At 61.0% G+C, this 13,697-nt stretch overlaps 1 protein-coding gene across 2 annotated transcripts in view; it reads left to right on the top strand.

The window, feature by feature from the left end:
• The window catches only part of LOC140690627 (uncharacterized), a 15,191-nt gene extending 1,494 nt beyond the window's left edge, over window positions 1-13,697 (top strand). The window contains exons 2-5 of one of the 2 annotated variants that reach the window (XM_072952507.1): window positions 5,008-5,954; window positions 6,171-6,363; window positions 11,518-11,644; window positions 13,477-13,697. In XM_072952507.1, coding sequence (XP_072808608.1) covers window positions 5,008-5,954; window positions 6,171-6,290 — 1,067 coding nt within the window. In that variant the 3' untranslated portion in view covers window positions 6,291-6,363; window positions 11,518-11,644; window positions 13,477-13,697. Of the gene's footprint in view, window positions 1-5,007; window positions 6,567-11,517; window positions 11,645-13,476 lie in introns of those variants that run through there. The other variant, XM_072952505.1, reaches the window with a different exon arrangement.

Below are 13,697 nucleotides of genomic sequence, written 5' to 3'. Positions count from 1 at the left end.
ACTGTGCAGAACCAGGGGACGTCAGGCCCCAGAGTGTGCAGGCCCAAGAAAGGGCAGGTCCAAGGGTGTTCAGGCGCAGGAATGGGGAGTCCCAGGACCGTGCCCACCAAGCAGAGGGCAGGCCCAGGCGTGTGCATGCCCAGGAGTGTGCAGGCACAGGAGGCAGCAGACCGAGGAGTGTGCAGACCCAGGTGTGTGCAGGCACAAGTGGGAGCAGTCCCAGTAGTGTGCAGGCCCAGAGTGTGCAGGTGCAGGATAGGGCCGGCCGAATTGGGGGCAGGCCCAGGAATTGGAAGGCGCAGGAGTGTGCAGGGCCAGAAGTGTGCTGTCCCAAGAGTGTGCAGTGCCAATAGTGTTCAGGCCCAGGAGTGTTCAGGACCAGGAGTTTGTAGGCCGAGGAGTATGTAGTCACAGGAGGGAGCAGGTACAGGAGTGTGGAAGCCCAGGAGTGTACAGGCCAATGTTCGTGCAGGCCCAGGTGTGCACAGGTCCAGGAGAGTGCATGCCCTGGTGTGTGCAGTCCCAGGAGTCTGCAGGCCCTGGGTTGTGCAGGCCCAGGAGTGTGTAGGTACAGGAGGGAGGAGGCCCAGGAGTTTGCAGGCAAGGAGTGTGTAAGGATAGATGCGTACAGGCCCTGGAGTGTGCAGGCCCTTGAGTGTGCACACGAGGGATTGTGCGAGCCCAGGAGAGGGCAGGCCCAGCAGTGTGCAGGCCCAGGAGTGTGCAGACACAGGAGGGATCAGTCACAGGAGTGTGCAGGTCCAGGAGTGTACAGGCCCAGGTGTGTTTAGGCCCAACATTGTGCAGGTCCAGGAGTGTGCAGGCCCAGGAGTGTGCAGACAGAGGAGTGTGCAGGCCAAGGAGGGTGCAGGCCCAGGCCAGGGAAGGCCCAGGAGTGTACAGGTCCAGGAGTGTGCAGGAGCAGGAGTGTGCAGACACTGGAGTGTGCAGAGACAGGAGTGTGCAGGCCCAGGAGTGTGCCGGCACAGGTGGGAACAGGGCTAGGAGTGTGCAGGCATAGATGGGAGCAGGCCCAGGAGTGTACAAGCCCAGGTTTATGCAGGTCCAAGTGTGCGCAGGTCCAGGAGTGTGAAGGCCCAGGTGTCTGCTGTTCCAGGAGTGTGCAGGTCCTGAAGTTTGCAGGCCCAGGAGTGTACAAGCCCAGGTTCACGCAGGCCCGAGTGTTCGCAGGTCCAGGAGTATGAAGGCCCAGGTGTCTGCTGTCCCAGGAGTGTGCAGGTCCTGAAGATTGCAGGCCCAGGAGTGTGCAGACAAAGGTGTGTGCAGGCCAAGGAGGGTGTAGGTCCTGGAGTGTACAGGCCCAGGAGTGTGCAGGCCAAGGCGTGTGCAGACTCCGCAGTGTGCAGAGACAGGATTGTGCAGGCCCAAGATTGTACAGGCCTTGGGCTGTGCAGCCCAGCAGTGTTCAGGCCCAGGAGTGTGCAAAATCAGGATTATACAGGCCCAGGTGTGTTCAGGCTAAACATTGTGCATGTCTTGGAGTGTGCAGGCCTATGAGTGTGCAATCCAGGTGTGTGCGGGCCCAACAGTGTGCAAGCCTAGGCCAGAGAAGGCCCATGCAGGGAAGGCCCAGGAGTGTACAGATCCAGGAGTGTGCAGGCCCAGGAGTGTGCATGCCCAGGAGTGTGCAGGCACAGGAGGGAGCAGGCCGAGGAGTGTGCAGTGCCAGGTGTGTGCAGGCACAAGTGGGAGCAGGCCCAGTAGTGTGAAGGCCCAAGAATGTGCAGGTCCTGGAGAGGGCCGGCCGAATAGGGGGCAGGCCCAGGAGAGGGAAGGCCCAGGAGTTTGCAGGCTCTGGAATGTGCACACGAGGATTTGTGCGGACCCAGGAGAGGGCAGGCCCAGGAGTGAGCAGACAGAGGAGTGTACAGGCCCAGGAGTGTGCAGGACCAGGAGTGTGCAGACACTGGAGTGTGCAGAGACAGGAGTGTGCAGTCCTAGGATTGTGACGGCACAGGAGGGACAGGCGAAGAAGTGTGTCGGCATAGGTGGGAGCAGGCCCAGTAGTGTGCAGGCACAGGTGGTAGTAGGCTAATGAGTGTGAAAGCCAAGGAGTGTGCAGACACCGGAGTGTGCAGAGACAGGGGAGTTCATATCCTGGAGTCTACAGGCCGAGGAGTGTGCAGGCCCAGGTGTGTGCAGGCACAAGTGGGAGCAGGCCCAGTAGTGTGAAGGCCCAAGGATGTACAGGTCCAGAAGAGGGCCGGCCGAATTTGGGGCAGGCCCAGGAGAGGGAAGTCCCAGGAGTGTGCAGGACCTGGAGTGTGCAGACACAGGAGGGATCAGTCACAGGTGTGTGCAGGTCCAGGGGTATACAGGCCCAGGTGTGTGCAGGCCCAACATTTTGTAGGTCCAGGAGAGGGCAGGCCCAGGAGTGTGCAGACAGCGGAGTGTGCAGGAAAAGGAATACGCAGGCCCAGGCCAGGGCAGGCCCAGGAGTGTACAGGCCCATGTGTGTGCAGGCCCTGGAGTTTGCAGGCCAAGGAGTGTGCAGGCCCAGGAGTGTGCAGACAGAGGAGTGCACAGGACAAGGAAGGTGCAGGCCAAGGAATGTGCAGACCCTGGAGAGGACAATCCCTGGAATGTGCAGGCCCAGGAGTGTGCAGACCAAGCAGTGTGCACCCCCAGGAGTGTGCAGGGCAAGGAGTGTGCAGGCCCAGGAGTGTGCAGGCACAAGTGGGAGCAGCCCCAGTAGTGTGCAGACCCAGGAGTGTGCAGGCCTTGGAGTGTGCAGGCCCAGGAGGGTGCAAGCCCAGTCCAGGGCAGGTCCAGGAGTGTACAGGCCCAGGAGTGTGCAGACACCGGAGTGTGCAGAGACAGGAGTGTGCGGCCCACGGCTGTGCATACCCAGCAGTGTGCAGGCCCAGGAGTGTTCAGTCCCTGTAGTGTCTGGAACCAGGGGACGTCAGGCCCCAGAGTGTGCAGGCCCAAGAAAGGGCAGGCCCAAGGGTGTTCAGGCGCAGGAATGGGGAGTCCCATGACCATACCCACCAAGCAGAGGGCAGGCCCAGGCGTGTACATGCCTAGGAGTGTGCCGGCACAGGAGGGAGTACGCTCAGGAGTGTGCAGGCCAAGGAGTGTGCAGACCGGAGTGTGCAGAGACAGGAGAGTGCAGGCCCAGTATTGTACAGGCCTAGGGCTGTGTATTTCAATCCGTGTGTAGCCCCAGGAGTGTGCCGGCACAGATGGGAACAAGCCTAGCTGTGCACAGGCATAAGTGGTAACAGGCCCAGGAGTGTACAAGCCCAGGTTCATGCAGGCCGAGGTGTGCGCAGGTCCAGGAGTGTGTAGGCCCAGGTGTGTGCTGTCCCAGGAGTGTGCGGGCCTAGGAGAACACAGGCTCTGGAGTGTGCAGGCCCAGGAGTGTGGAGGTCCATGAGAGGGCCGGGCGAATTGGAGGCAGGCCCAGGAGAGGGAAGGCCCATGAGTGTGCAGGCCCTGAGTGTGCACTCGAGGGATTGTGCGGGCCCAGGAGAGGGCAGGCCCTGGGTGGTGCAGGCCCAGGAGTGTGTAGGTACAGGAGGGAGGAGGCCCAGGAGTTTGCAGGCAAGGAGTGTGTAAGGATAGATGCGTACAGGCCCTGGAGTGTGCAGGTAAACTAGACATGGCTGATACATGGACAGTGAGTGCAAAGTTAGAAAGCCTCTGGGTTTTCCCTCTTTAGGGAGGGAGAGGGAGGCTCAGCATAGGTCCTTGAGCTTCCGCGAGAAAAGTGGCTCTCAGTCCAGGTCGGCTGCGGGCGCCTCTGGGGTTGTCACACCTGAGGGGCCCTCTGTGGACGGGTCCTGTGTTCTTGGCACTGACGTGGATTTTCCTCCTCCTCTTCCCCAAGGGGCGGTAGAGGCTCGGGGGGCAGCTTCCAGCCGATCACGGCCATCCTGCTGCCCTCATGCACGCTGGCCCTGCACGCCCGGCAGCTGGACGTCAGGCTGCAGCTGGACTACGTCTCCGCCTCGCAGGTAAGAGGAGCCCCGCTGCTTCCCTGGGGGCCGGCAAGGGTGTCCCTCGGGAGGGGTTTCGGTTGGGGGCTCCTGGCTAGACGCCGCAGCCGTGTGAGTGGCACCGTTGGGGTGAAGGAGGCTGGTGCCAGGGACAGGGCAGGCCCAGGAGTGTGCAGGCCCAGGAGTGTGCATGCCCAGGAGTGTGCAGGCATAGGAGGGAGCAGGCCCAGTAGTGTGCAGGCCAAGTAGAGTGCAGGCCCTGAAGTTTGCAGGCCCAGCTGTGTGCAGACAGAGGAGTGTGCAGGCCAAGGAGGGTGCAGGCCCAGGGGTGTACAGGCCCAGGAGTGTGCAGGCCCAGGCGTGTGCAGACTCCGGAGTGTGCAGAGACAGGAGTGTGCAGGCCCAGAATTGTACAGGCCTAGGGCTGTGCAGGCCCAGCAGTGTTCAGGCCCAGGAGTGTGCAAAATCAGGAGTACACAGGCCCAGGTGTGTTCAGGCTCAAGATTGTGCATGTCCTGGAGTGTGCAGGCCCATGAGTGTGCAATCCAGGAGTGTGCAGGCCCAGTAGTGTGCAAGCCAGGGCCAGAGAAGGCCCATGCCAGGGAAGGCCCAGGAGTGTACAGATCCAGGATTGTGTAGGCCCAGGAGTGTGCATGCCCAGGAGTGCCCAGATGAGGGGTTTGAGGCCGTGGTGGGATGTACTTCACGGGCATAAATAGCGTAAAGAGCATAAAACTACATGGTAGTGATGGTCGGACAGCATGGGAATGCACTTAATGTTCCTGAAATGCACAATTTAAAAGGGAAAAAAATCTGTATTTTATTAAAGGAAGTGGAAAATGGAAAAATACAGGATGCCATAAATGATGTAAAACAAATAAACTAAACTAAAGAAAAACAAAACAAAAGCAAATTCAGGGGTAGGGAAGTCAACTTCGGGTAGGGGAGGGGATTTATGGTGGGATTTTGGAGAAGGTGTAGGAGGGTGCAGAGGGGGCAGAGCCCTAGGGGGTGATGATGCCTGAAATGGTTCTCCACTGCCCAGCGGCCCAGGTGCAGGTGCAGGAACTGCAGGCTTCTCAGGAGCAGCAAGATCAGCAGGAGCGGCAGGCTCTTCAGGAGTGGCAAGATCAGCAGGAGCGGCAGGCTCTTCAGGAGCGGCGGGCTCTTCAGGAATGGCAGGCTCTTCAGGAGCTGCAGGCTCTTCAGGAGCGGCTAGATGAGCAGGAATGGCAGGCTCTTCAGGAGCTGCAGGCTCTTCAGGAATGGCAGGCTCTTCAGGAGCTGCAGGCTCCTCAGGAGCGGCTAGATCAGCAGGAATGGCGGGCTCTTCAGGAGCGGCTAGATCAGCAGGAATGGCGGGCTCTTCAGGAGCAGCTAGATCAGCAGGAATGGCGGGCTCTTCAGGAGCAGCTAGATCAGCAGGAGCGTCAGGCTCTTCAGGATCGGTGGGCTCTTCAGGAGCGGCAGGCTCTTCAGGAGTGGCAAGATCAGCAGGAGCGGCAGGCTCTTCAGGAGCTGCAGGCTCTTCAGGAGCGGCTAGATCAGCAGGAACAGCAGGTTCTTCAGGAGTGGCTAGATCAGCAGGAATGGCGGGCTCTTCAGGAGCGGCTAGATCAGCAGGAACGGCAGGCGCTTCAGGAGCGGCGGGCTCTTCAGGAGCGGCGGGCTCTTCAGGAATGGCAGGCTCTTCAGGAGCTGCAGGCTCCTCAGGAGCGGCTAGATCAGCAGGAATGGCGGGCTCTTCAGGAGCAGCTAGATCAGCAGGAGCGTCAGGCTCTTCAGGATCGGTGGGCTCTTCAGGAGCGGCAGGCTCTTCAGGAGCCGTGGGCTCTTCAGGAGCGGCGGGCTCTTCAGGAGCGGCTAGATCAGGAGGAGAGGCAGGCTCTTCAGGAGCTGCAGGTTGTTCAAGAGCGGCAAGATCAGCAGGAGCGGCAGGCTCTTCAGGAGCGGCTAGATGAGCAGGAGCAGCAGGCTCTTCAGGAGCTGCAGGCAAGATCCTGGGGAGAGACCTGGGCGATGTCTGGGCAGGAGGCTGTGGTGGTGGGGAGCCCTTCATACCCAGACTCTTCCGGAGCCTGTGCTGGCCTTCCACAGTGTGGCACACCAGCCCCTCACTTGGGGAGCTGGCATGAGTGTCCTGGTTCCCCGGATCCTGCGGTGTCTGGCTCTGCAATGACAGTGACCGGCAGCCGGCCCGGCCCGCAGGTCTCAGAGCCCTGCCTGGCCAGGACCACTCCTGCTTCTGCCCCACTCGACCGTCTGCTGCCTGATCAGACTGGGACCTTGGTCATCTCAGTCACCCGGGAGGCAAGAGACACACCCTAGGGCATGGGCGCCACCTCGGGCAGCAGGGCCCTGCCCCGGTTCTCCACATCCCAGCCAGCCCGCTTGGACCCAGGTTGGTGACGTGATCGGCCCCCCAGGCCTCTGACCCTTCCTCAGCCTGCTCTTGCTTGAGGCAGGACCCCCCCAACATGACTGCCCCACCGCCACCAGTCAGGAAGGGGCTGTGGGGCCACCCGGGTGGGGTCTGAGTGGTGGCCCGGCCTGGGCGGGCCTGCCCTGGGCCTCCCTGTGTTACCTTTCGGTCCCTCTGGCCAAAAGGCCAGAGGCGCCTGGGGTGAGACCCGACCCACTGTCGGCACTGTTGGCAAAGGCCGTTGCTGCGGGCTTTCCGCGGGCCGCGACCTCGGGATCTTGGGATGCAACAAAACATGTCTGAGCTGAGCTGAGTTCACCAGCCAAGTCAGTTGAGAAGTGTCCTTCTCTACACAGCGGGTGCCTGGTGACCTGGGTCCCAAGTTGTGTTGGGCTCTGTTGCCAGGGAAGTGAGGTCACTTCCTGGGGTCCCCTTCCCCAAGCTTCCTCCTTACACAAAGCTCCCCAAGGGCCTTTTTGGGCTGTTGATGGCTCACTTCCCACCCCATGCCATGTCCACCCAGTGACACCAACTCGGCCCCTCCTATAGCCCTGGGGAGGCCTGGATGCAGCCAGGGTCACAGCTCTGATGACACAGCTGGCTTCAGACCCGGCTCCCCCGCCAGCAGTGCTGTCACCCTGGACAAGCCACCTGCTTCTCAGGGTCTCCCCAATCCCCCATCGGCGCAGTGGGGATCATCTGGACCCGGCTTCCTAGGAGAGCCATCATGTCTCTAGAACCACAAACACCTACTGCACCTGTCACCTCTGTGGGCTGGCATCACAGGGAGCTCATGCACAGACTCAGCAAAGGAAGGGCCCCACAGAGGGCTGGTGTGCAGGCCCAGGTGTGTGCAGGCACACGTAGGAGCAGGCCCAGTAGTGTGCAGGCCCAAGAGTGTGCAGGGGTAGGAGTGTGCAGACAGAGGAGTGCGCAGGACAAGGAGGGTGCAGGCCCAGGAGTGTGCAGGCCCTGGAGAGGACAATCCCTGGAACGTGCAGGCCCAGGACTGTGCAGACCAAGCAGTGTGCACCCCCAGGAGTGTGCAGGGCCAGGAGTGTGCAGGCACATGTGGGAGCAGCCCCAGTAGTGTGCAGACCCAGGAGTGTGCAGGCCGTGGAGTGTGCAGGCAAAGGAGGGTGCAGGCCCAGTCCAGGGCAGGTCCAGGAGTGTTCAGGCCCAGGAGTGTGCAGACACCGGAGTGTGCAGAGACAGGAGTGTGCAGGCCCAGGGCTGTGCAGACCCAGCAGTGTGCAGGCCCAGGAGTGTGCAGCCCCTGTACTGTGCAGAACCAGGGGACGTCAGGCCCCAGAGTGTGCAGGCCCAAGAAAGGGCAGGTCCAAGGGTGTTCAGGCGCAGGAATGGGGAGTCCCAGGACCGTGCCCACCAAGCAGAGGGCAGGCCCAGGCGTGTGCATGCCCAGGAGTGTGCAGGCACAGGAGGCAGCAGACCGAGGAGTGTGCAGACCCAGGTGTGTGCAGGCACAAGTGGGAGCAGTCCCAGTAGTGTGCAGGCCCAGAGTGTGCAGGTGCAGGATAGGGCCGGCCGAATTGGGGGCAGGCCCAGGAATTGGAAGGCGCAGGAGTGTGCAGGGCCAGAAGTGTGCTGTCCCAAGAGTGTGCAGTGCCAATAGTGTTCAGGCCCAGGAGTGTTCAGGACCAGGAGTTTGTAGGCCGAGGAGTATGTAGTCACAGGAGGGAGCAGGTACAGGAGTGTGGAAGCCCAGGAGTGTACAGGCCAATGTTCGTGCAGGCCCAGGTGTGCACAGGTCCAGGAGAGTGCATGCCCTGGTGTGTGCAGTCCCAGGAGTCTGCAGGCCCTGGGTTGTGCAGGCCCAGGAGTGTGTAGGTACAGGAGGGAGGAGGCCCAGGAGTTTGCAGGCAAGGAGTGTGTAAGGATAGATGCGTACAGGCCCTGGAGTGTGCAGGCCCTTGAGTGTGCACACGAGGGATTGTGCGAGCCCAGGAGAGGGCAGGCCCAGCAGTGTGCAGGCCCAGGAGTGTGCAGACACAGGAGGGATCAGTCACAGGAGTGTGCAGGTCCAGGAGTGTACAGGCCCAGGTGTGTTTAGGCCCAACATTGTGCAGGTCCAGGAGTGTGCAGGCCCAGGAGTGTGCAGACAGAGGAGTGTGCAGGCCAAGGAGGGTGCAGGCCCAGGCCAGGGAAGGCCCAGGAGTGTACAGGTCCAGGAGTGTGCAGGAGCAGGAGTGTGCAGACACTGGAGTGTGCAGAGACAGGAGTGTGCAGGCCCAGGAGTGTGCCGGCACAGGTGGGAACAGGGCTAGGAGTGTGCAGGCATAGATGGGAGCAGGCCCAGGAGTGTACAAGCCCAGGTTTATGCAGGTCCAAGTGTGCGCAGGTCCAGGAGTGTGAAGGCCCAGGTGTCTGCTGTTCCAGGAGTGTGCAGGTCCTGAAGTTTGCAGGCCCAGGAGTGTACAAGCCCAGGTTCACGCAGGCCCGAGTGTTCGCAGGTCCAGGAGTATGAAGGCCCAGGTGTCTGCTGTCCCAGGAGTGTGCAGGTCCTGAAGATTGCAGGCCCAGGAGTGTGCAGACAAAGGTGTGTGCAGGCCAAGGAGGGTGTAGGTCCTGGAGTGTACAGGCCCAGGAGTGTGCAGGCCAAGGCGTGTGCAGACTCCGCAGTGTGCAGAGACAGGATTGTGCAGGCCCAAGATTGTACAGGCCTTGGGCTGTGCAGCCCAGCAGTGTTCAGGCCCAGGAGTGTGCAAAATCAGGATTATACAGGCCCAGGTGTGTTCAGGCTAAACATTGTGCATGTCTTGGAGTGTGCAGGCCTATGAGTGTGCAATCCAGGTGTGTGCGGGCCCAACAGTGTGCAAGCCTAGGCCAGAGAAGGCCCATGCAGGGAAGGCCCAGGAGTGTACAGATCCAGGAGTGTGCAGGCCCAGGAGTGTGCATGCCCAGGAGTGTGCAGGCACAGGAGGGAGCAGGCCGAGGAGTGTGCAGTGCCAGGTGTGTGCAGGCACAAGTGGGAGCAGGCCCAGTAGTGTGAAGGCCCAAGAATGTGCAGGTCCTGGAGAGGGCCGGCCGAATAGGGGGCAGGCCCAGGAGAGGGAAGGCCCAGGAGTTTGCAGGCTCTGGAATGTGCACACGAGGATTTGTGCGGACCCAGGAGAGGGCAGGCCCAGGAGTGAGCAGACAGAGGAGTGTACAGGCCCAGGAGTGTGCAGGACCAGGAGTGTGCAGACACTGGAGTGTGCAGAGACAGGAGTGTGCAGTCCTAGGATTGTGACGGCACAGGAGGGACAGGCGAAGAAGTGTGTCGGCATAGGTGGGAGCAGGCCCAGTAGTGTGCAGGCACAGGTGGTAGTAGGCTAATGAGTGTGAAAGCCAAGGAGTGTGCAGACACCGGAGTGTGCAGAGACAGGGGAGTTCATATCCTGGAGTCTACAGGCCGAGGAGTGTGCAGGCCCAGGTGTGTGCAGGCACAAGTGGGAGCAGGCCCAGTAGTGTGAAGGCCCAAGGATGTACAGGTCCAGAAGAGGGCCGGCCGAATTTGGGGCAGGCCCAGGAGAGGGAAGTCCCAGGAGTGTGCAGGACCTGGAGTGTGCAGACACAGGAGGGATCAGTCACAGGTGTGTGCAGGTCCAGGGGTATACAGGCCCAGGTGTGTGCAGGCCCAACATTTTGTAGGTCCAGGAGAGGGCAGGCCCAGGAGTGTGCAGACAGCGGAGTGTGCAGGAAAAGGAATACGCAGGCCCAGGCCAGGGCAGGCCCAGGAGTGTACAGGCCCATGTGTGTGCAGGCCCTGGAGTTTGCAGGCCAAGGAGTGTGCAGGCCCAGGAGTGTGCAGACAGAGGAGTGCACAGGACAAGGAAGGTGCAGGCCAAGGAATGTGCAGACCCTGGAGAGGACAATCCCTGGAATGTGCAGGCCCAGGAGTGTGCAGACCAAGCAGTGTGCACCCCCAGGAGTGTGCAGGGCAAGGAGTGTGCAGGCCCAGGAGTGTGCAGGCACAAGTGGGAGCAGCCCCAGTAGTGTGCAGACCCAGGAGTGTGCAGGCCTTGGAGTGTGCAGGCCCAGGAGGGTGCAAGCCCAGTCCAGGGCAGGTCCAGGAGTGTACAGGCCCAGGAGTGTGCAGACACCGGAGTGTGCAGAGACAGGAGTGTGCGGCCCACGGCTGTGCATACCCAGCAGTGTGCAGGCCCAGGAGTGTTCAGTCCCTGTAGTGTCTGGAACCAGGGGACGTCAGGCCCCAGAGTGTGCAGGCCCAAGAAAGGGCAGGCCCAAGGGTGTTCAGGCGCAGGAATGGGGAGTCCCATGACCATACCCACCAAGCAGAGGGCAGGCCCAGGCGTGTACATGCCTAGGAGTGTGCCGGCACAGGAGGGAGTACGCTCAGGAGTGTGCAGGCCAAGGAGTGTGCAGACCGGAGTGTGCAGAGACAGGAGAGTGCAGGCCCAGTATTGTACAGGCCTAGGGCTGTGTATTTCAATCCGTGTGTAGCCCCAGGAGTGTGCCGGCACAGATGGGAACAAGCCTAGCTGTGCACAGGCATAAGTGGTAACAGGCCCAGGAGTGTACAAGCCCAGGTTCATGCAGGCCGAGGTGTGCGCAGGTCCAGGAGTGTGTAGGCCCAGGTGTGTGCTGTCCCAGGAGTGTGCGGGCCTAGGAGAACACAGGCTCTGGAGTGTGCAGGCCCAGGAGTGTGGAGGTCCATGAGAGGGCCGGGCGAATTGGAGGCAGGCCCAGGAGAGGGAAGGCCCATGAGTGTGCAGGCCCTGAGTGTGCACTCGAGGGATTGTGCGGGCCCAGGAGAGGGCAGGCCCTGGGTGGTGCAGGCCCAGGAGTGTGTAGGTACAGGAGGGAGGAGGCCCAGGAGTTTGCAGGCAAGGAGTGTGTAAGGATAGATGCGTACAGGCCCTGGAGTGTGCAGGTAAACTAGACATGGCTGATACATGGACAGTGAGTGCAAAGTTAGAAAGCCTCTGGGTTTTCCCTCTTTAGGGAGGGAGAGGGAGGCTCAGCATAGGTCCTTGAGCTTCCGCGAGAAAAGTGGCTCTCAGTCCAGGTCGGCTGCGGGCGCCTCTGGGGTTGTCACACCTGAGGGGCCCTCTGTGGACGGGTCCTGTGTTCTTGGCACTGACGTGGATTTTCCTCCTCCTCTTCCCCAAGGGGCGGTAGAGGCTCGGGGGGCAGCTTCCAGCCGATCACGGCCATCCTGCTGCCCTCATGCACGCTGGCCCTGCACGCCCGGCAGCTGGACGTCAGGCTGCAGCTGGACTACGTCTCCGCCTCGCAGGTAAGAGGAGCCCCGCTGCTTCCCTGGGGGCCGGCAAGGGTGTCCCTCGGGAGGGGTTTCGGTTGGGGGCTCCTGGCTAGACGCCGCAGCCGTGTGAGTGGCACCGTTGGGGTGAAGGAGGCTGGTGCCAGGGACAGGGCAGGCCCAGGAGTGTGCATGCCCAGGAGTGTGCAGGCATAGGAGGGAGCAGGCCCAGTAGTGTGCAGGCCAAGTAGAGTGCAGGCCCTGAAGTTTGCAGGCCCAGCTGTGTGCAGACAGAGGAGTGTGCAGGCCAAGGAGGGTGCAGGCCCAGGGGTGTACAGGCCCAGGAGTGTGCAGGCCCAGGCGTGTGCAGACTCCGGAGTGTGCAGAGACAGGAGTGTGCAGGCCCAGAATTGTACAGGCCTAGGGCTGTGCAGGCCCAGCAGTGTTCAGGCCCAGGAGTGTGCAAAATCAGGAGTACACAGGCCCAGGTGTGTTCAGGCTCAAGATTGTGCATGTCCTGGAGTGTGCAGGCCCATGAGTGTGCAATCCAGGAGTGTGCAGGCCCAGTAGTGTGCAAGCCAGGGCCAGAGAAGGCCCATGCCAGGGAAGGCCCAGGAGTGTACAGATCCAGGATTGTGTAGGCCCAGGAGTGTGCATGCCCAGGAGTGTCCAGATGAGGGGTTTGAGGCCGTGGTGGGATGTACTTCACGGGCATAAATAGCGTAAAGAGCATAAAACTACATGGTAGTGATGGTCGGACAGCATGGGAATGCACTTAATGTTCCTGAAATGCACAATTTAAAAGGGAAAAAAATCTGTATTTTATTAAAGGAAGTGGAAAATGGAAAAATACAGGATGCCATAAATGATGTAAAACAAATAAACTAAACTAAAGAAAAACAAAACAAAAGCAAATTCAGGGGTAGGGAAGTCAACTTCGGGTAGGGGAGGGGATTTATGGTGGGATTTTGGAGAAGGTGTAGGAGGGTGCAGAGGGGGCAGAGCCCTAGGGGGTGATGATGCCTGAAATGGTTCTCCACTGCCCAGTGGCCCAGGTGCAGGTGCAGGAACTGCAGGCTTCTCAGGAGCAGCAAGATCAGCAGGAGCGGCAGGCTCTTCAGGAGTGGCAAGATCAGCAGGAGCGGCAGGCTCTTCAGGAGCGGCGGGCTCTTCAGGAATGGCAGGCTCTTCAGGAGCTGCAGGCTCTTCAGGAGCGGCTAGATGAGCAGGAATGGCAGGCTCTTCAGGAGCTGCAGGCTCTTCAGGAATGGCAGGCTCTTCAGGAGCTGCAGGCTCTTCAGGAGCGGCTAGATCAGCAGGAACAGCAGGTTGTTCAGGAGTGGCTAGATCAGCAGGAATGGCGGGCTCTTCAGAAGCGGCTAGATCAGCAGGAATGGCGGGCTCTTCAGGAGCAGCTAGATCAGCAGGAGCGTCAGGCTCTTCAGGATCGGTGGGCTCTTCAGGAGCGGCAGGCTCTTCAGGAGCCGTGGACTCTTCAGGAGCGGCGGGCTCTTCAGGAGCGGCTAGATCAGGAGGAGAGGCAGGCTCTTCAGGAGCTGCAGGTTGTTCAAGAGCGGCAAGATCAGCAGGAGCGGCAGGCTCTTCAGGAGCGGCTAGATGAGCAGGAGCAGCAGGCTCTTCAGGAGCTGCAGGCAAGATCCTGGGGAGAGACCTGGGCGATGTCTGGGCAGGAGGCTGTGGTGGTGGGGAGCCCTTCATACCCAGACTCTTCCGGAGCCTGTGCTGGCCTTCCGCAGTGTGGCACACCAGCCCCTCACTTGGGGAGCTGGCATGAGTGTCCTGGTTCCCCGGATCCTGCGGTGTCTGGCTCTGCAATGACAGTGACCGGCAGCCGGCCCGGCCCGCAGGTCTCAGAGCCCTGCCTGGCCAGGACCACTCCTGCTTCTGCCCCACTCGACCGTCTGCTGCCTGATCAGACTGGGACCTTGGTCATCTCAGTCACCCGGGAGGCAAGAGACACACCCTAGGGCATGGGCGCCACCTCGGGCAGCAGGGCCCTGCCCCGGTTCTCCACATCCCAGCCAGCCCGCTTGGACCCAGGTTGGTGACGTGATCGGCCCCCCAGGCC

The sequence above is a fragment of the Vicugna pacos genome, chromosome 31, assembly GCF_048564905.1.
Source record: "Vicugna pacos chromosome 31, VicPac4, whole genome shotgun sequence".
NCBI classification, from domain to species: Eukaryota; Metazoa; Chordata; class Mammalia; order Artiodactyla; family Camelidae; genus Vicugna; species Vicugna pacos.
This window is presented reverse-complemented; position numbering and strand designations above follow the sequence as displayed.